Source organism: Ctenopharyngodon idella, chromosome 5 (genome assembly GCF_019924925.1).
Source record: "Ctenopharyngodon idella isolate HZGC_01 chromosome 5, HZGC01, whole genome shotgun sequence".
NCBI lineage: Eukaryota > Metazoa > Chordata > Actinopteri > Cypriniformes > Xenocyprididae > Ctenopharyngodon > Ctenopharyngodon idella.
The window spans coordinates 24,739,511-24,762,144 of NC_067224.1; the positions used below are offsets into that span (position 1 = coordinate 24,739,511).

Here is a 22,634-nt window from a genome sequence, read left to right on the forward strand (position 1 = left end):
AATAATCTGCCTCTTACTTTATCATGATTCATATTCTTGATTCAGATTCAGATTCATATGTATAACTCACATTTACTATTGTTGTTATTTTTTGTTAGATTAATATTATTATGTATATTTTTGTATTTGTTTATATTCACACATTGTATCACATTTATTACTGTCTTCATTCCCCCTAATAATGCTTTAGCATTGTTCTTTATTGTAACTAGTGCTTTTGGCAAATCAAACAAGCCATTATTTGTCACGCCAATAAAACACATCGTAATACTGAAAGAAAGACAGAGAGAGAGAAGCAGAAAGACACAGAAAGAGAGCCTCAGGGAGAGTAAAAAAATGCTAATGTAAAAACTACAAACTGTACCAGTGGCAGATGCTGAGGGGGAAAGGATAGAAAAAGAGAAAGAGAAAGAGAGGGAGAGATAACTAAGCGGCGTCTGAATGGAAATGGACAGAATGCAGAGCAGAGGGACGATGCGGAGAGAAACACAGATAAACAGATTGTGTGAGCGAATAAAGAGACCATTTTTAAAACCGGTGTCTTAAAACACACACATATGTGTGACAGAGGGAGAGAGAGAAAAAGAAAGAGAGAAAATCTCATCCCTATTCTCCTCTCGATTTATTACATTTCCTCCTCCTGAAATGACAGGAGTAATTTTAAAATGTCTCATCGTGCCACCCTTCAGCACACAGACACCCACACGCATGTGGAAGAGAGCAGTTCAAAAGGGATTGTTTCGGAGACTGTACTCGAGATTAAAACTGTGAAAACCTCATTAAAACTGACACTAAATGAGACTTCAAGCAGAAGCGTCGGCCGTGTAAACATCACCCAAATTACACAGGTACCAAAACCCTATTTCTAAAATAGTTCACAGCTGCATATCTCCTCTATAATAATAACGTTCGTCTCCTCAGCAAATACGCTCAACGTAAAAGTTTAAGCGGCAAGCACACTCAAAAAGATCATTACAGGTGCCGGATGATTAAAGGCGGCGTCATTAGGAAAGATATCATTAAAACAGAGAGGACGGGCCGCTAGAAACCACATGTGTTCAATTATTGGGCTGAAAAGGTGCAGTGCTACAAACACACTCACTGAAGGTTCAACTCAATCTTCTGTTTTTAATCATTAAAGCTTCGGTGGAGCTCAGACAGCCCTCCAGGCTGGAAAAACACCTATCAAACTTTCACAATTCCACTTTTTTTCTGAAGAAGGTAATAAAGTCTTGATGTATATGTGAGGGAAACTGCATTAACTGTGGCCTGGCACCCCGAAGCAAATAAATGCACAAGTATAACATGTTTGGACAGCTTGAACAGCATCCGATTAGGCACGTTTGGTGTCACGACTAAGAGCCGTTGTTTCTTCCTTCTCCTCCTTCATGTATAAATAAGCTTTCCTAAAGTGCAAGTCTCTGTAAACAAGAAACTACTTAGCACCTTCATTATTGTACACTAAACCGTCTATTCTGTGTTTTTGCTTTATTAAATTGAGCCTAGACTATAAAACTAAGTGATGAAAAACAGAAATCAGAAAAACGTCAAAAATGGAAAGAGCTCGGTAATCTGCTCTCATATGGTGAGCCTTGTGTAAGGAACAATGATGTTACTGGAAAATTTGATTTTAGACAATTTTCATTTTTTAAATCATTCTGTTCTCTCTCTCTCTCTCTTTATTATTAAACTCACTGGTAATTGTGTTACAAGCCCAGATGCTTAACTATAAGTATGCCGCCATCCGTTCTATTCGAAAATCCTTTTAATGGTTCTCAGACTTTAGCCCTCTCATAAATCTCTGTGTGCCCAAGAGATTATTCTCCAGTCTGGAGTGTTAGATTGTCTGCTGCAGGCCTCATCATCGCTTGGAGTTAACTACTAAAAAAAGAAAAAGAAAAAAAAAGAGGAAGATTTCAATCTGTTATTAAGCACCTACAAGACTGAACTATTAGCAATATGGTTGGAACGCATTTTATTAGCATTTTATTAATGGGCCTTTAACTTTAGCCATCGTGCACAAAGAGCTCTAGCAGATTTCATACCGTTGTGGTTGCCTTGTAACCTACATCATCTCATCTGTTGCTTTTATGAGTGGTTCTGGGGCAAGTGACCCAGAATGTTCAGAAAGGGGGAAAAAAATGATCCATTTCCTGCTCCTCTGAAGGGCATATAGATTAATAATGTCAGGAGCGTCAGATGGGGCCGCTCAGACTATCTTTTCAGTTATAGAGAATAAATTCTCTCCGTTTTCATGCTCGACTCACATTTCTGCTGCTCCGTAAAGAGCTACAGATGTTTTAAAAGCATCTAATAATGCCTTCATAATAACACAGCAACTGTTACCTCTTAAATACATGCACGTACTGAGAATCAAAAGAGAGTTTTATCGTCCATCTCTCAGAGGAGCGGGAAACCTTACATCTTCTTTGCCACCGTAAACTCTTGCTCCTCAAACACCCATCTCTCTCTCTCTCTCTCTCTCTCTCTCTCTCTCCCTCTCTCTCCCTGATGGTACGACAGCTCTGATGGCTGAACTTTAAATGACAGAGATGAAATTAATTCATAGGTGAAAATCCATCATTTCAGATCCGGAATCTGTGCCACCTACAAGCATAAAGAATTAATAGAGTAATCTTACTGCGAGGCAGAGAGAGAGGGAGTGTGCGAGGAAGCGAGAGAGGGAGGAAGGAAGAGAGGTCATTTTATTCTAATTTGTACCTCTGACAATTTCCTGTCAGAGGATAAAGCAACACAAATAAATAAATAATTGAATATAGAAAAAAATAAACACATTAAAGAACGGAACAAATAAAAGCGTATTTCTGTCTGAATGTGAAATGAAGGCCTGTTCCTCTGCTATTAAATGAGAAGATGAAAAGAGAGAAAGAGAAAAAAAAGTGCTTTTTTCTCTCTCTCTCTGTTTTCTGTATTCATATGAGTTAGTGAGAGTCATAATTCAATACAGAGAGGAGGTGTGACTGTGGTGTGGGGGGCATGACTACGTGGACAGAGTATAGATTTACATTCACTCTGCTGAGATGTGTGCGTTTGTGTGTGTATGTGTGCTGCTGTAAGTAAAGTCACTCTGGCAGAACAACCGCTCTGTTAGTATAGTATAGTGAAAAATAATTGCTATTAAAGTTGCATATAACACACACACAAGCTATCTGTGAGTGCTTTAGAGGTTCAGTGACTTGACACGTACAGAGACAGACACACACACAGGTGTTGTGGAATGACGGTGTTGGTAAGACACAAGAGTGCCTGCTTTGAGACTTGAAAGCCCAATGCATTTACACACTGCCGTCTTGAGGATTGACTGTTACATGAGATAATCTATCTCTCACAAGAAACACACACACGCAGACACAAAAGTGTGGTGAACGACTGTTCCCTCACGCTCAATTTAAGCTGCAGACGTATAGTTTTTCAATTCCTCCAGACATTCATTGGATTAATTGTATTATTGCCTGATAATCGTACATCCTGCTTTCACCGCCTCGTGTCTGTCTCAATTCCGTCACCTTTGACTTTCATTATAATCTCATTTTACCTTTTCAAGACTCTGTAAATTAAAAACCTTTAGCATGATAATGAATTTACTGCGGCTGTGTAATCTGCAGTCTGCTTTCATTTAAAGATGAACAAACTGCGGCATTTATCAGCTTCGGAGCCGTGACACAGGCTGAACTGTAAAGGCAGGAGTCTGTGCTGAGACAAGGTACCTCATGGCTCCCGACAGGAAAAGACTCTTTTAGCACCTGCGATGGCTGCCATTCTCAAGAGACCGGGAACACAGGTGCTATGAGCTCTTAAAAAAGCAGTCTCGAATCTATACAGCAAAGTAAAAGGCGGGTGGATGGCATAAAATGCAGGGAGCCAGTTGAGAAGCCATCGGCTGCTGTGCTAAAGCTAAATTATAGTATATTAGCATTAGTCTTACTGCGGTGTTCCTCTCAAGAAACAGTTTGGGGAAAAAAATGACAGTTCTAGTAGTGGAAAATCAGGCATTGCAGCAGAATATTAAAAAAAATATGTGTGCATGTTTTCCCAGTTATTATTTTTTTAGAGAAGGGGAGCCTTTTTTTATTCTGCTTTCACATGGTTGTCTACACCACATGAGAAACTGTGTAATTGGCTGCATGAGCTCTCGTTATGAACGGTTACAGTGCACTGCACTGACAGCATCAATAGAGAAGCTTGATATTAAAAAAAAAACTCTGAATTGACCCAGGATTTTGAGATATTTAAATGACGTCAGTTTCCTTCTCCTACCTGATTGCACTCACACACACACACACACACACACACACACACAGACATGCACACCAATGCAGTCTGGCCTTAATGCGCCTGTCCAGCCATTGTAATTAATTTTAATTTGCATCTATTGGATCAGGAGAAATTAATTAGATCTCTCTGGACACAAAGATGGTAATCATACCACATCCATCTTTCTGTGCGAGAGCGAGAGAGCATGTTCGCTGCCCACTCAGAATGAAGCCAAACATGATTCACTGAAAAGATTCTTTGAGGCCAATATAAGTCTAAATGAAAAAAGTTGTGTGACGGATCTTATAATTCAAATTGACAGTGCTTTCTAAAGGGGCCATATTATGTACCATTTTTGTGCTCGTAGAACATTAGTCTACTGGACAATCTCTTTAAAAATCATTCACTTGTGGGTTCCCGTTTTGCGGTCTGGTCTACTATAATATAGTTGGCACTGGCCTATCTTTCAACAACAGCCTTTTTTGCAAAACCTGCAAGAGAATATATATATATATATATATATACACACACCAGAATATATGATTAACCAGTAGAAATTGGACAATGAGTACATTTCGGATTGCCTCTATTGCGATTACACTCACATGATGTTGCAGTGCTGCGTCGTCACAAAAGTTTATTCTTTTGCATGCATTGTTAAGCCTTACCAACTTCTGAAGCGATCACCATGAAATCAAAATTGACAAAAGTGTTGTTTTTGTTGTTGTTTTTTTACAGAATAACGTAGTGTTTGTTATAAATGATTTATCTGTGCATTTTCATTTAATTTTTTTTAATGAATGTGCCCTCGTAATCTTTAAACGAAAACATTACATTCCCTTGCCATGCGCAAAGACAACTCTTCTCAGATGATGTATGCACCGTGCACAAGAGCGGGACAATAATCCCTCCCTTCCAGCAACCTGTCACTCACAAGACCGCAGCAATTAGCAAACGACAATGATCTAATGATCCAATCAATTCTCGACGGACAAAATCAAGTCCCGCCCTGTATTTTTTCCCTTATTTGAAAACCAGTTTTTCCTATCTTGAATAGGTTTGACAAGTTTTTACTTTTTGTACATTTGTTAGGGTAGTATTAGTTTTTATAACAACCTTATTTACAGCAAAAATAACTATATTGTGATATATATCATTATCACAAAATAAAATTACATATATTGTAACATACGGTTTCGGTCATATCATATCACTCACCCCCAGACGTCGCATAGTAAAAAAAAAGAAAAATTCAAGGGGGATGGTGTGGTCATCAGTGTGGGGGGGGGGGTTTGTATTAATATATAATTCATTAAATAATTTATATTATTGTAGTATTGGATGAGTGACCACCACCAGACTCTCTCTCACACACACTGACATGTTCAATCATTATCAACATATATTTTTTATAAAAATAACCGTATAAATGAGTTCCAAATGACAATTCGTTTTGAGCCCCACACTTTTCAGCACTCCAGAGCTCTAACATTGGATAGTTTGGACAAAAAGAATAGAGTTATTTCTGAATTAAATTCAACTCTTGAGTTCTTGAGTTCGCATATAGAACAATTAGTGGTACAGTCTTTGTTAGCTGTGTCTTGAATGGATGGTTCAAGCAGTTTTAAACAGTGGAGTATAAACAGAGCACACAGGTTTTTTATTAAATTAAATAAACCTGTACAAACGTAACTAACATAGCCTATATGCATGTGTGCATTATCACCTCTGTGATGACATTCACTGTCAGTGATTCACCTTGACAACGACCCCTTACGGCATCAATGCACTTTAGCTATGTTCGTTATTCGTTCGAATGTGTCAGGGGAATGTTCTTAAAACACTGATCAAAGTAATATCATACTTGAACCGTTCTCCTGATCCTTTTGAACAAGTGCGAAAAATGACGAAAGCTCTTGAATCAGAGCTCCGGCGTGACCGTGCGCAGTGCACAGAGTTCTGATTGGTCAATCACTGTTATTTATAGTTTGTTAATTATCATACAGAGAATTTAAAAATTTCATTTACATAATAAGTTTTACATAATACATAACACTGATAATCTAAAGGGGATGGTGGCTTTACAGAGGGGATGCTTTTTGTCATTTTTTTCAACATGGGGGATGCTATCCCCCCACATCCCCCCTCAAATCTGTTTTAAACCCCTACATGCAGAAATGTGCCACTTAAATTGTTAAAGGGATAGTTAACCCAAAAATGAAAATTCTGTTACTCGCCCTGATTTCACTCCAGACCTGTATGACTTTCCTTTTTTGAGAAACACAGCAGATGATATTTTAAAGAACGGTGGGCTCCAAACAACAATGGAATGCAACGCAGTGACTTTCATTGTATATCTAAACACTGGGGCATTTTTCAAAATATTTCACATTTTTTTCAAAATATAAATACGGCTCAATGTAGTGTGGCCAAAATAAAAATATGGCCCAATGTAGTGTGTTAATACGAAGGAATTTTCTGTATTGATTTTTCACATGCATTTTACCATATATTCCAAATTTCGAATAAAAATCCCTTAATTCGCAAAAAAGTTTTTATACTCACTTGAGGTGGAAATGCATTTGCCAAATAAATTCTGACACAGCAAACATTAAACCCACGTGACTAATTGTAATCGGCTGTTTCCGCTGATGGTGTTGTAACAGAAATGATGCATTAATTCTGGATGTACTGGCGCAATGCATTTTCCCATCGGGGCTTGTCACACTTTTGTACTGGAGTGTCGCGAGTTTTAAGGCTTGTCCTCTTACATGTGTGTGACACTTAATAAAGTCGAGAAAAGTTCATACGACTCCCTCGTTTTTTGTTGTCTTATTCTTAAGTGTTTAGGTGAACCATTCACGAACGCTCGGTTACAGTGTTTTATTTACTGTTGGTTACTAGGTTACCAATACCACCATCATCCGCTCGAACAACTTGATGGAAACGCACCTATGTCATATTTGTCTTTTTTGTCTTTTCTTGCAAACTTTGAAAAGATTCGCTTCACATTTAGATGGAAACCTAGCTAATGATGAAAATTTTTAATTTTAGGTAAAGTTTACCTTATTAGTAAAATAACTGTCAGCCATGTTAAAAACAAACTTTAGTCACTCTTTCCTAACACTGGGAAAAATACACAGAGTAATAAGTGTGTATCTGCACAGTAGTCTACATCAAACACTTTAATTTCAAAACATGTTTTCAAAGATATGACAATTATTTAGCACTTAACTAATTGATATAACACTGTTTTAGTGTTATCATACTGTCGCCGCTCACATTTGAATTTATATTCTCGGCAGGCACTTTCTTATCAAAGCGACTTTGATAAGAGAGCGCATACATTATGTGCGTGGAAGAGAGATGCAAAGCAAAAAAGCAGATAGCGGCTCCAAGTCAAGTACTACAGTTGAAGACAAAAACACTACAAGCATCAACAGGGATGTATGAGGATGTTCGTGGAGGGAGGAATGTTGAGAAAGGAGCAGGAACCCTTTGTGTGGAGAGATGAAAGCACTACACGACCAGATATACCAAATCATCTCGAAGACGATGATCTGCAATGCTCCCGCAGGGGTCAATCAAATACAACCTTATGTAAGTGTGTTTAACAATAACATAACCTTAATGTGTGCGTGTGTGTGTGTGAGTACAAGTGTGAGATAATGGAGTGTAGTTTACACACTGTAGTAGTTATTAGTGCACCACATAAATATTGCATCACTGAGAAGCGTAGTGAAAGTGGTGTGTGTGTGCAGCAAGACTGGGAAGTCTGTTTAACTGTGTGTGTATCTCCCTCTGCGGCAGCTCTCATTAAAATTGTAAAGTCATACACTGATGAGGGCACTTTAGAGTAACCCACACACACACACGCACAAAAATGAAATATTATTGAACATAATCATTATCACCACACCACAAACTGGTTGACCTACAAAAACATATAATAATAATACAATCTTTAATAATATAAAATAAACTTGTACCGTTCTCTGGTTCAGACTTGCGCTCTTGTTCCGTATCGGTAAGGGACAGAACGGAGTTCGCTCGGCTTGATAGGCAGGAACTGTGCTCTGACTTCACTTCCTGCATCCACAACCGCAGGGCGTGGTCAGGAGAGGCGCCGCCCTCGGATTCAGGATCGGAGGGGACACTTGCAGACACGCCTCCAGGGTACGCAAGCTCCTGATTAGCTGCATGAAGCTCTGTCTGGAAATCAGGGAACACAGTCTGGGAGGGGTCCGAGAAATCTGTGAGAATCAAAAACAGAGAGGAGTGTTTTAATGTAATCTATTTCACAAATCAAAGTTTTAGTACACAGACACACTCTCGTACAGGCTAGTGGATTAGAGTTCAGTGCTGGAGCTGTGAACTGACTGCTGAGATTTCTGGAGCCTGGCTGAGAAACAATTTTGTTCTCTCTTCAGTGATGGAGAATGGCTTGTAAAACCCCAAATAAATATTTAACAGAAAAGAATTCTGCTTTTAACTGCACAAAATGTGAAAACCATTTAAATTCCCCCAAGAATGAGCATGTAAGAGACATATGGGTTTACACACATGCACTCTCTCACACAGAAACACATTGTGTGTGTGCGTACTAGCACTATTTTTCTCTTCAGTTCTGACAACTCACACTAGAATACAAACACACACACACACACTTGTATATGTGGTTTACGGGGACTCTCCATAGGCGTAATGGTTTTTATACTGTACAAACCGTGCATTCTATCCCCCTACACTACCCCTACCCCTAAACCTACCCATCACAGAAAACCGTCGGCATTTTTTTGAATTTCAACAAAAAACACCATTTATTATGTTTTTTAATCCATTAGGTTTACAAGGACACAGGAAGTGTCCTCATAAACAATGTTTACGTTGTAATACCCATGTCATTATACACATTTGTGTCCTCATAAACCATGTATACAAGAACACACACACACATAACGCCACATTCTCTCAAGATTCAAGTAGATTTATTGCCATGGTAAAAAAAAGTTTTATATTGCCAAAGCATTAATAATATTAAATGACAGACATACACTACCATTCAAATGTTTTGGGTTGGTAAGATTTTTATTTTTCTGAAAGAAGTATCTTATGCTCATCAAGGTTGCATTTATTTTATCAAAATAGCAATATTGTGAAAAATTATGACAATTTAAAAATTAAAACAGTTTTCTATCTTAATACATTTTAAAATGATGGCAAAGCTGAATTTTTTAGCAGACATTATACCAGTCTTCAATGTCACATGATCATTCAGAAATCATTCTAATGTGCTGATTTGGTGCTCAAGAAACATATCTTTTTAGGAAAACAATATTGTCTAAGAGCACTGGTACTCAAAAAATACTATGGGTGCACCAGAAAGGGTGCAAAATGCAAACCATTATAAGTGGATCAAACTATTAAGTGGATCCTTCCTCGTTAAATTTTATCTCTTTCATGAGGATCCACTTACAATTGTAAACATTTCTTATTATTAGCAATGTTGAAAACAGTTGTGCTATTTAATATTTTTTGTGGAAACCATGGATACATGGTATTTTATAATTTTTATTTCAGGATTATTTGATAAACAGAATGTTCAAAATAACTCCTTAGTAACATTATAAGTGTTTAAGTGTTTACTGTCAGTTTTGATCAATTCAATGCATCTTTGCTGAACAGAAATAGTAATTTCTTTAAAAAAAACTTACCTCAAACTTTAAAATGGTAGTGTATATTTACACTAGGGATGTGTGCCACAACTAATTTCATTAACGTTTAAGTGTAAATTTTGTAACCGATTTGTTGACTATAACAAACCTGCAGTGGGCCATTTTAAATAGTCTACTTAATATATGAATCAAACAGTCAAATCCCACACTGAATGCAGCTGAAAAATATATACAAAGTGCTTGCCTTGCATTATAATCATTCTACATTAAACTGAATTATCATTATCAGCTGAATTGATAGGCAGTGCAGGACCAATATGCACAAACTCAATAGCCTATTATAAACAGAATTCTTCAAATTAAAGTTAACGAACAAAAATCTGCTTGTCATGGTTGTTCATTACCACCCCTTGCACATCAGGTTTGAACATGCGTCTTGTTTGTGTAAAGTACCTGTACACATGTCAGGTGGCAAAATCGCAAGAAAATCTTGACGTGTACCAGCAACTACATTATTTAAGGGTAGTCTATTCCTTAGGATATTAGTTTAGGTTGATGTATGATCTTTTGTTGTAAAGTTCTGATTCATGTTTCCCCTTTAAATCCATATAAAATTTTGCACCAGTAGGCCTAATTGTTATATGCCAATTTGACATGAAATAAGCCTGCACAAAAGCATTTTTTCCCAAGTCAAAATACTGCCTTCTTCCAGATGGACATTCCTCTATGTCTGCATGCGAGTGATATGGAGAAAACGAACGCATGTAAGATTTGGGATAAATTATTTAGATTTAATGTAAACAACTAGTGTTTCCAATGCTGACTAGCAATGTCGACTACCATTGACTGGTCTTTTTGGGAACTTTGTGTTGTGAGCAGGTATATATTTATATAGCAGGCTACTATCTCTTTCTTCAATATCTTTTCATCTCATGTTGCCTCTTCTTATTATCTCTTTTCTTATTCCAACCTCATCTTGTCCCTTCTCCTCAACTCATCTCTTGCCCTCATATCTTCTCATCTCTTCTCTTCTGTTCATTTGTTGAGGTGAAGGTGATGGGCCCTTGATGGGCTTTCCCGGAAGTGTGTAGCACTAAGTGTGTGTGTGTGCAGAGGAAGTGTGATTTTTCAAACCTGTGTGTGTGTGTAAGGAGTGAGCTCTTTACTCAAGTGTCCTTAAGAATCCTCTCCTCTACCTCTCTGACTCCTGTCTCTGTGGCGACCCCTCTCACTGCTCTCCCTGCTCTAATCATCTCAGTACTAATTGCCCACGATGCACTTCTCCGTCCTTCACTGAGAACATGACCCCTGCTTCTCGGCCTGACCCACACACACACACACACACACACACAATTGTCTGCAAGCAGACATGGATGGAAAAAGCTAGGGTAAGAGGAGTGGGTGAAAGACCTTTCTTTACCTCTCTCTCTCCATTTCTCCCTCTTTCTCTCTCTCTCTATCTCCATTTCCATCTCTCTCTATTTGTAAAGCTGTTTCCGTGGTAACTAGAATGGAATGTTTTGTTCTGCATGTAGCATTTGAATAATTCCATAGAGGAAACAAAAAGCTTCACTGTAATCTGCTTAACCGCCGCTGTAGATATGTATGTATGTATATATGTATGCATGTATGTATGTATGTATGTATGTATCTATTTATCTATCCTGATGCTGATCCCACACAGGTGAAAATTAAAATGCAGCAATGAAGGTAGACTAAAAATGATGTTCGAAAAGCTCAACATTCCTTCAATTACAGCTAAGTGGTCTGGCCCTGAACAAAGATTTTCATAGTCGTTCATTTAAGCCAATAATTGATTAGTCGAATGCTTATGATATTACTTACTTAAATATGTACTGGGGGTAGGGGGGAGTGGCCATCAGAAAATGGTTGGGGTTTAAGGGCTGAGAAAGAATATTGTATGTAACATTGCTAACACGGTTCTACATCACAGAGAAATACTAAACCATAATATTGAGCCTTTAAAGCATAAATTAAGCACTCAAGTGCACATAAAAAGCTTGCCGTGGCGGCACCAGCAAAAGTACATTTTAATAATTTATTAATAAACTGAATGTCTGAACATTTTAATAATTTATTAATAAACTTGTGTTTTCTGAGTCAGTGTTGCTGCAAAGATGAAGTTGACAATGTTGACTCTTCATCTCCGCACTAGTATAATAGCTGCACCTATAGAAAGAAATGCACGTTAGGTTAAACATCATGCAGTAAGCGCTGTACTAATTTAAATTCCACAATTCGAACGAACATTTGGATATTTGCCTAATAATAGCGCACATGTATCAAGGTTAACATTAGAGCGAACAGCCATGTAAAGTGGCTAACGTTAGTCTACTACTTACGTTTCAAATGATAAGATGTTTGAGGTCGATGAATGATAGGCGAACATTTGAATTTCCTGCTCGACATAATTACCATAAAGACCAGTTGCGTTAATGATTTGTCATTCACAGACTATGTGATTTAACCACTTCCTATGAAGATTTTTTTTTTCTGCGACCAATAAAAATTTGCTTTGGTTGACTAAAAGGGTGTAGCCCTATTCTGCAGCATTTCAACTTTCCATATATCCTTTGATTTTTATTTATTTATTTTTTGGACAAAAAGCTATGAGAAATCTTCTGGGGAAAGTTGAGTTAATAAATTGTTATGCAAAAAGAAACCCACAGAGGCCATGCATTATTATTTTTCCGTCTTGTTTCTATTTATTTTTCGAGACAGAAAAATAATATGTATGCCATCTGGATAACATCATTTATTATTAAGCATATATTTTTATTAATTATATATTATTCAATCATACATATTTAACAATTTATATAATACATATTTATATAATATGTAATCACTCTTTTTTCTTTCTTTTTTTTGTTAATGTAATTTCGATTTATAATCAAAAATAACTTATATACTCTACATCTAGCACGTTTCTGTTCAGGTGGCCAAAGGGTCCAACCGAACTTAGTTCTACTCAGCAAGAATAAAAATGAAAGGGAACATTGCTCGTGTGTGTCTTAGTTATAGGGAATCCTTTAATTAATGGAAATATTTCACCCTTGGGACTCAGACAAGCAAAAATGCCTCCATGAATGTAGAATATCAAAGACAGAAGAATAAAGGGTGAAATAAATTATATTATTAAAATTATTTTAAAATTTAAATTATAAATCATTATTCAACAGTAAAACACACATCCCATTATTATTTAATGACAAACGTGTTTGATGTTTGGTGTGTGTGTTGATGGCTCATTTCAATTTACAGTGGGTTTTCAAAGAATTCTGTTACTTACTGAGGAATCACACCATATAATCACTTTCATTAAAGCAACTATCAAAACAACAAACACAACAACTTTAGATCAACTTTAGATAATGCAGCTTTTCATGAGATGTCAGATGCTTATGATAACACCTCCAGTGCTACGCTAAATGTAGAGGGACATTAATTATGTGTCATCATTTAATGCTGTCTCTCTATCTCTCTTTCGTAAACACATGCACACTTATCCTTGTGGAAATTTCATTTGTCATCCTTTTCTTGTTATATAAGTTGGTCATAATATATGAATGAAACTGCTGTACATATTAAATTAAACTATATACTTCAACAACTCTATGTCTACTGCTTTTCAAATACAAAACAAGACATTACTCTTTATGTGTTATTGTAATTATCTCTTTTCAAACTTTCGAACAACATTATCTTGATGTTTTTTTTGTTTTGTTTTGTTTTGTTGACTATTCAGCAAGGGTGCACTGAAATGATCAAAGGTGACAGTAAAAATATTTAGTGGCCGTTCACATATCGCGACTTTTGCGCACAAGTTCGTTATTTCAAATGTAGGCACTCATAATAGCATGCTGTGCAACGCGGTCGTGATGCGCATGGGGTGCGATGCGCTTTTTTTTTAAAAAACATCTCAACTTTTCAGAATGCCGCAAGCAGGTCATGTGACAAGAACCAACCGATCAGCTTCGGCCTTTCCATAACAACATCGAAAGCTCAGCTGAACAGCTGATCATAGCTGTACAGGGCAGGTTTTTATTTCTCATCTCCATAAATATATCTAGTAGTAAAGCTAATGCAAGGGCTAGAAATCAATTAATCCTTTGCTAATTAATCCTCGTCGTCGTGGAGAGCGCAGTTCATGGTTGCATAGCAAAGGCAGATGCCACGGGAGCGCAAGCACTTTGGAAAGAAGGAGAAAGCGGTGTGGCCACGCATTTTTAGACACGATATGTGAACGGCCCCTTACAATGTTACAAAAGATTTTTATTTCAAATAAATGCTATTCTTTTGAACACACACAAACAGGAAGTCTCACCTTTCTGGGGCTGCTCCAAGGGTTTCCTACGGACTTTGTGGCTGTTGTAGGTGAATCTCCGGTCAGGTTCATAATCGGGGCGGGTGTGCGCCTCTCTGTAGTGTTTGTGATGAAGGTTGGTACCATCCTCTTCATCAGATGAGCTGGAGTAACTAAGCTCCAGGCCGGGGTGGGGCCGCGCCAGAGATTGGTACAGCTTCTCGTCCATCTCTGTTCTCTTCACAATATCACACACTCAGAAATCTCATAAACTCACTCAAAGCACACTACATACACACAAAGAAAAAAACAAAGAACAAAACAGAGGCAATGAAACAGAAAACAAACAACAGCAGTTCAAATGTACTCTAAACTTTCATTTCACTACTGCAATTTTTTTGTAAAGCGATACATGAAACAGCTAGAGAACAAACGGCAACTCTGTAGAAATATATTTAAAGAGGCATGAAGGACAAATCAAAACAGAAAACTTTCCAAAACCACCCCCATGTTTTAGCCAAACATGCATCGACCACCAAGAAAAGAGAGAAGGTCTCAGAGGACAAATGAAAGAGAAGAGGGATAGATAGATGGAGGGTGAGATGAAGAGATAAAGAGATGCTTAGATAGAGGAAAAGAGAGGAGATAAAAAGGGTGAAAGACTGGCAGAAAAAAGAAACAAACTCAAAACAAGTGAGAGTTATACAACCGCCCGGTAATGAAGCCAATTAAATCATGGAATTAACGTGCCTCACTATACAGTACACCAGTCAATACATTAAAATAATTCATTAGGATTAATTTCTTTTTTGTAGTTAACCCAATCAATCTTACATTCTGAATTAGCTCAAATTTAGCTCCAAGTAAATATATATTGATTCCTTTGACAGTGTAGTACATCCACTTTTAATGCATTCAGTTCTTCTAAGGAAAGAAAACAAAATGATATCTAACAAATATGCTATATTGATGTTGTAACAGTCATCTGGTGTTCTTCTCATTAGAGATAATCCAATATTGCTTTTTCATGACCAGTCCAGATAATTAAGGCTGTAACAAACATAATAATAATGATGTCAATAATAATTTAAAATTGATAATCAAATAATGAAAATAGCTAAGAAATTTCATGATCAATGAGTCAGTTCTGTGTGTCTGAAACAGTAATGTCACCGTAACACAGAGAAAAAGTGAATTTCTGTGAAAAAAACAAAACAAAAAAACACTCAATATATAGTCACCATAAATGCTCATTCCGACAGTGATTCAAGTTGACAAAGGGCAACAGAGAAAGGCAGTGCAATAATATTGTCTAAAATATTGATTTTTGAAATATTTGTTGTTTGACCATTTAGATTTTAAACTGACGTAACACAGGTAATTAATTATATGGTTTTTTTTTTTTTATAAGAACAATAACTGTAATGGGATAACAACATGAAATACGTTTCTTAAATTTACAGGAAAATATGGCTGCATGATTTGGGGAAACTGTGATTAATATAAAAAAAAAAAAAACCTCCAGGTTTGTTGCACTTGTTCGTAGGGCTCCACAATATGGCCAACAATTTGTTAATATAATCAAAATATTAATAACAAGTTTAAGAAGATGGTTGCCACATGTTTCGATTCCAAATGCATGTTATGCATGTTACGCTTTTCAAGTGTGGACAAACAGTCTCTATGTTACAGACCTCCATGACCCTGACCCAACAAAACAAGGTGTTAATTTCATAGTTTTAAACATTAAAGTTAACATCTTAATTTTTAAATACACATCTTACTGACTGTAACCACCTCTCCCATAGATCTTCATGAAAAGGGATTAGCGGGAAACTAATATTGGAGTCAGACAAGATCGTGCTTGAATTGCCCTGCATACATCTTATTCAGTGCTCTAGCATTGACACAATCTCTCTCTCTTTCTCTCTCACTCTCCAGAGAGTGTGGCTCCCTTTCAGCTTTTACTTCCCAGAATCTAAACGCTGACCATGACCTTTCCATGACCTTTGCGCCTGAAAAGAACATTCGGCGTTCAACAGAGGAGCGCGCAGGTAGGGGAGGGCCAGTGGAAAACAAGATACAGTTAGACAGAAAGAAAGAGAAAGGAGAGACACAGCTGAAAGGAGACAGATGAAAAGGAGAGGTGGAACGGATGAACGCTGGATGAAAGAGAACCGATAGACCGTATGGGGTAGAAGAGGAGTCAAACGAAGATGAAGACGGGGACAGATAGGAACAGAGGCATGGCTGAAAAATGAAAGCGGAAAGGATGAGAGAGGACAGATGAAGAAATGAAGAAGGATAGAAGGAGCTTGCAAAATGACCAGACAGGTTAAAGAATTTCTGGGAAGCAGACATGAGGGAGACAGACAGAGAAAGAAAGTCACTCTCATCCTGACATTGATGAAATAGAAGTTAAATATTACCATCAAATGCTCGTTAGTGTGTATACTCTGTACTGCTTTTGTAATGGGTTACTAATTGGCTGATGTGGAAATGCACGGCATGACTAAGTGATGTGGGAGGGGTATGCGAGTTAAATCCCTGTCAGTCTCTGGCAGGCTGCCTGCTGATTGGATGTCGTGCCAGAGCGAGTGCCAATTGAAGGCGGCGGTGACTTTGCAGACTGGAGACAGCGTCTTCGCACGCAAACACAATTAATAGTCTGTTAGTTAATAGTGGCTGTGGTGAACGCTCCCTTTATCTGTCTCTCTCGCTCTGCTCTCATGAGACCGTAGCCGTATGAAGTCTAACAGAGGAAGTCGATCGAACACTATTACTACCATTTTTGATCAAAACGGAACTTCCTGTAACACGTAAATAGGGTTTAAGGCCACTAACAAAATATATCTTTGTGTGGCAAATAAGGGACGTAGACACCCACGTACACTTGAAGCAGACAGATGGGGAGGGTTCTTAGGGGAGTGCTGAATAAGTCTTTGTAATCAGACGATTATGATGATTACAGTGTAGGAGAACAAACTGCCGAGAGGGGACACAAACATGGGCGCGAACCCAGGCACGTACACACAATTGTGTTCCTAATTGGGTTTGTGCTCAAGACTACACAGTTTATGTTCAAGGATGCTCTTCCTTTATCACTAAGCAACAGGTAAAAAATAAAGGCTGTTACAGTAATAAAATTCTCCTTCATATAAAGAACCCTATTTTGCTGTAAAGAGTTCTTGAGTTGGCTAAATTATATAAAACATTGATGTTACATTATAGGTGCTTCAGATCAGTGTATTGGTTGCATGTATCTTCCAGTAACAGAGGAAAAGAAAAGCCCTCCCAAAGTCTTTGAAGATATATTCACTAGGGAGGAAGCCTAGTCACCAGCCCATTAGAGTTTTATGTCAGGAATTGGTCAACATCGAATATTTTTGCCTATTCTGCCTAGTTAAGAATTCTCTTGTATACCAAAAGGTACCATCTAACCAGCATCCAAGAGGACATTTTTTCTACAGTAATTCAAAGAATATTATTTTTTTTCTATAGCAGATTTCAAAAATAAAACTCATCTCATTCTGGACCCATCTTATAATAAAAAGTATAATAAAAATACATAAATACTATAAATATACTATTTATTTCAGTTTTAAGTATTTTGGGGTCAGTGAGACCTTGTTTAAAAAAAAAATCGTACTTTTATTCAGCAAGATTGCATTAAACTGATCAAAAGTGACAGTAAAGGCATTTATGATGTTACAAAAGATTTCTCTCAGATAAATAAATACTGTTTTTTTTAATCTTTCTATTCATCAAAGAATCTGGAAAAAAAATCTTTTACAGTTTTCACAAAAATATTAACAGCACAACTCTTTTTAACGTTAATAATAATAGGAAATGTTTTGCAAGCACAGATTCAGAATATTAGAAAGATTTCTTAATGATCATGTGACACTGAAGACTGGAGTAATGGCTGCTGAAAATTCAGCTTTGCCATCTCAGGAATAATTATTACATTTTAAAATATGTTGAAATTTTAAACTGTAATAATTTCCCAATGACTTACTGTATTTTCAATTGAATAAATGCAGTCTTGGTGAGCATTAGAGACTTCTTTCAAAAACGTTAAAAAATCTTTACAAACACTTCTGAACAGTAGTGTGTATGGATTTATAATATTAACCATTAATAGGTTACCGACAATATCGTGACAATAAATACTGCTTATCAAAATTGGCCAAAATTTCTAAATCGGTACATTCCTATTCATCACCCATTTTACTTGCATAATCTGGTGTGTTTCAGAGTGACACAGAATATTAAATGAATAAATAAATAAATATATAAGTAGTCTTGGACCCGATTTCACCCATCAGGAATCTGGATCATGAAAAATGGGTGGTCCATACCTGACTGAAACCAAACCGGAATGAGAGTTTGCAGTAGATAGTGGAGAACACTTCCTCCCCTAAAAACAGTGTTGACACCGATTTGGACTGTGAAGGTTAAGTCACGTTCACTGTCAAGAGCATATTGTAAAATTCTAATGTTAACACCTACAAGTTTTCCTATACTCCATCAGACTTTAGTTAGAAAACAGACGTTTTTTAGCTTGTGGTATAAATGCTTATATTTGACTCTGACACTGAGGGTGGCCAAACTAACTCAGTCTGGATTGATTTTCATACTCCTGCTGCTGATACACAACTGCGCATCTCTGTATCAACCATTCATTTTAGCCATATAGTCAAGATTGGTTTATGTGTTGATGTTTCGACAGCTCAATGTAGAGATGGATCAATGTATGGACAGTATTAACACTCGGTGTCACTGAACTTTCCCAAACTAAACAAAGAGAAAATCGAAGGGCTCTTAGTCAGGGATAAAGGGCGGAGAGTGAAACTGTCTACAATGCGAAAATCCTCTCTTGAATACTAAGTCTCACGTTAAAATCCTCTGTGTATCGTTTTGCACGGATTTGAATTTTAAGGTCCACATCAGGCGGGCCACTTAAACTGCTTTTTATCAGCTAAGAAACACAGTCCAAGCGCTTCTCTCTCAAGCAGATGCTGAGAGATTGATGCATGTCTGGACTGCTGCAATGCTCTCCTGTCTGCTCTTCCTGAGAACGCCGGCTAGACTACAAATTAATGCTGCAGCACGAGCGCTGACAGAGAGCAGAATGAAAGCACACATTACACATGTCTTAAAGTCCCTTCATTGGCCTCTCGTAAATTTTAGGATTGATTTCAAATTTCTGTTACCGGTGTACAGATCCCTTAATGGGTTTGCACCTAAATCCATATCTAATAAGCTTGTGAGGATCGTTTCAAACAGGTCTCTTAGGTCTCCTAACACTGGCGTCCCAGCAGTCAGTAGTAAAACTCAATGCTCTCCAATCCCTATTAAAAGAAATCACACTCTTGATGATTTTAATCAAAACATTAACATTTTTATCACAATATTTGATCTGTTTGCCTTATTAATTTGGCAAATGTATTTATTTGTAAACTTTATGCATTTATTACTTATGGTTTAACCGCTGTTATTTATTTATAATTGAATGTAATATTTTCTGATCTATGTGCAATGACTTTTTAAACTTTATTCTTTAACTGCACTATTAGTTGCATAATTTCCTGTGTTCAATTATGCACCAACCTTGCTTTTAATTTTTCATGTTTGCCAACCGACACATTAATCTCCTTGCATTGCATCATTTGCACAAAATAAGGTTTACAACTAAAGTCTGAACTGAATTAAGTTAAACTGAATTAAAGTTAATATTGAAAGGCGGGACTGCACCATTCAAGTGCCATGTGCATATGACACAGACACACTAATACGAATGTTTGAAGATTTTAAAATATTTGCTTCTAAATATTGTCAACAATAACATTAGCATGATTTGACTGCTGGGAACCGTGCAATATTACAGGCAGCCTGTAGAGACATATCATATTTTCTCTCACACACACACAAACTGTATCTACACACAGTGGATAATATTCATTCATCCATCTTCAGATTATCACTGCAGACTTCCTGCGCTGATTCTCTCTAAAATAGTCACACACACACACACACACAGCAAGAGTTGACGTTCCCTCATCCATCTCTCTCTATTGCCAGAGTCACTTCCTGCACTGAACGATTCTCTCTCACACACACACACACACACACACACACACACACACACACAAACACACGCAAATTCTTCTGAGGAGAATCAGATCTGCAGCAAGAGAAAGCTCTTGCCCTGAGCAACTGCACAAACGTGTCAAAGCCCTGATACTGCCTAAAATAAAAGCTGACAGCGCACACACACAAACACAGTCCGTAAACATGAAAGTCAAGCGCAGGTCAGCTAAGAATATTTCTTGCTGGTGGCATTTCTCTGCGCTCCCAAAAAGGTAAACACACACAAACACACACTTTCTACATAAACCTGAAGCTAGTCAGACATCTCTGGGGGTCATATCTGACAAAGATCATCGCCATGGAGACCCAGGCTCGAGGAGGGGTTAAGGAAATGGATGGAGATACCGTCTACTTACAAAATATAAATTAACATCCTCTTTTTTCACTCTTCCTCTACTTATCCTCCTATTTCATTGTATTTGTACTGTGCACAGGTACTTTTTAAATAAAAATTTAAAATGAAATGAAAATCCCACGTCTTAAGACCAATGAATATCAATGATTTTTTATTACAACAAAATTTCTTGTAATTACTAATAGGCTAGCATATAATACAGTACACATATTTTAGATCTTTTAGATTATTCACTATAAATATTTCCATGCCTTCTCAATGACTTTAATATTTTTTATTAATATCACAATATTCAAATTCTCTGATATTTCCAGTTTTTTTTTTAAGACATGAGTAAATTGTCTACTTAAATGCACAGAGGAAATCAATAGAAAACCATCTGAAATTGTCCGTGACATATTTATCCATTTAGTAAAGTTATTTTTCAAATGCCTATTCAAAAGCTTGTCAGTTTAGTTGGCAGTGCAACCTTTTCAGGTTATTCAGGTAGATCTAACAGTAGTTAAATACAGATTAGGTACATTAGTTACAAAAATTGAATAAAGTAATCAAATGTAAAATAACACTGCATAGTCTTCACTGTAAAAATTAAATATAGCTGAATCCTTATTAAAGTTGCAAAAGTTATTCAGTCAAGAGCAGCGAGTGATTTTTTCTGTCTTTTGCAGTTTAATTAACATTAAAAACAGACAGCAGAAGCAATTTTAAGCTGTTGTCACTTTAAGACATAATGCACAGTAACGGATCCAATATACTGATAATGTTATAACAGTCTTTCTCAACTGTTTACGTTCACTTAAGAGATAACCGACCATGTTTACTAGGGTTCTCACCAAGACAGGCATTTTGACATAATTTTGGGCGAAATTTGACGTGAAAGAGAACTCAATATAGTTTTTGCATGCTGTCAGATACATGCAGAGAAAACAGCGGAAGCGCTTTAGAAAGCGGTGCAGCTGCCGTTTTCCAAGCATTTTTAGACACGGCATGTGAACTGCCCCAAGCCTCTCTCTTTCTCTCATGTTGAGTGCACGAAAAAAGCAATAGGGGGCGCTTTCAGCCATGCAACAGTGCGCAAAGCTCAGCAGGCAATGAAATTATATGTCCTCTAAACTTATTTTTTGCCTCTAACTCAATCACAGGTGAGCGAAATCATACAATTTACTAGCCATTGGCTAATTAAAGATGTTTTTTAGTCGCCTAGTGTGAAATTTTGTCTCATATGTACTCGCATTGTAGAGGGCTGCAGTGGGTGCGCGTTTCCCACAGCACCATTTGAACCTCTGTTATAGCTTGTTCATAAAGGTATTAAATAGTTAATTTTAGGCTTCCCTATAATAAATTATATGCTGTCAGAAGCTTTTTGTCATCTGCTGTCAAACGATGAGCTCCTAGCCACCTCTACTAGCTCCACTATATGCTTGATCTCTCCCCAGTACATGATTAACACATGTATACCGAACAACACAGAGGAGGAAGAAGGAAATGGGGAGGGGCTACTCTCAAATGGCCTACCCACAGACCATTCACTGACCATCTGATGCACATTGGTTTTCTCAAGCTCCAAGCTTCTAATTGGCGATCTGATGGCTGCAACATAGCTGGAGCCCTGGGAGTCAAACAACAAGGAATGTGAGAAAGGTGGCTGAAACATTCAACACTGACACCAATGATTAGTCATGAAAACAATGAAGAGACAACGATAAACAAAGTGCCAAAAAAGGGCTTTATTTTTAATTTCGTGATTGGTTACAAAGTGATTTACGGCAGTATGTTGAGGTCCGATTCATCAAACAGCAATTTACTCCAACAATGCACACTGTGACTTTCAGTTCAGGGCATTAAGAGC

General features: G+C 37.2%; 1 protein-coding gene across 4 annotated transcripts in view; it reads right to left on the reverse strand.

Moving 5' to 3' along the window:
• The window catches only part of tenm1 (teneurin transmembrane protein 1), a 202,295-nt gene that overhangs the window by 113,009 nt on the left and 66,652 nt on the right, over positions 1-22,634 (reverse strand). For all 4 annotated transcript variants that reach the window (XM_051895417.1, XM_051895419.1, XM_051895418.1 and 1 more), the window contains 2 exons: positions 14,299-14,564; positions 8,265-8,528 (listed from right to left, as the gene is read on the reverse strand). In XM_051895417.1, the coding sequence (XP_051751377.1) occupies positions 8,265-8,528; positions 14,299-14,506 (472 nt within the window). In that variant the 5' untranslated portion in view covers positions 14,507-14,564. The remainder of the gene's footprint in view (positions 1-8,264; positions 8,529-14,298; positions 14,565-22,634) is intronic.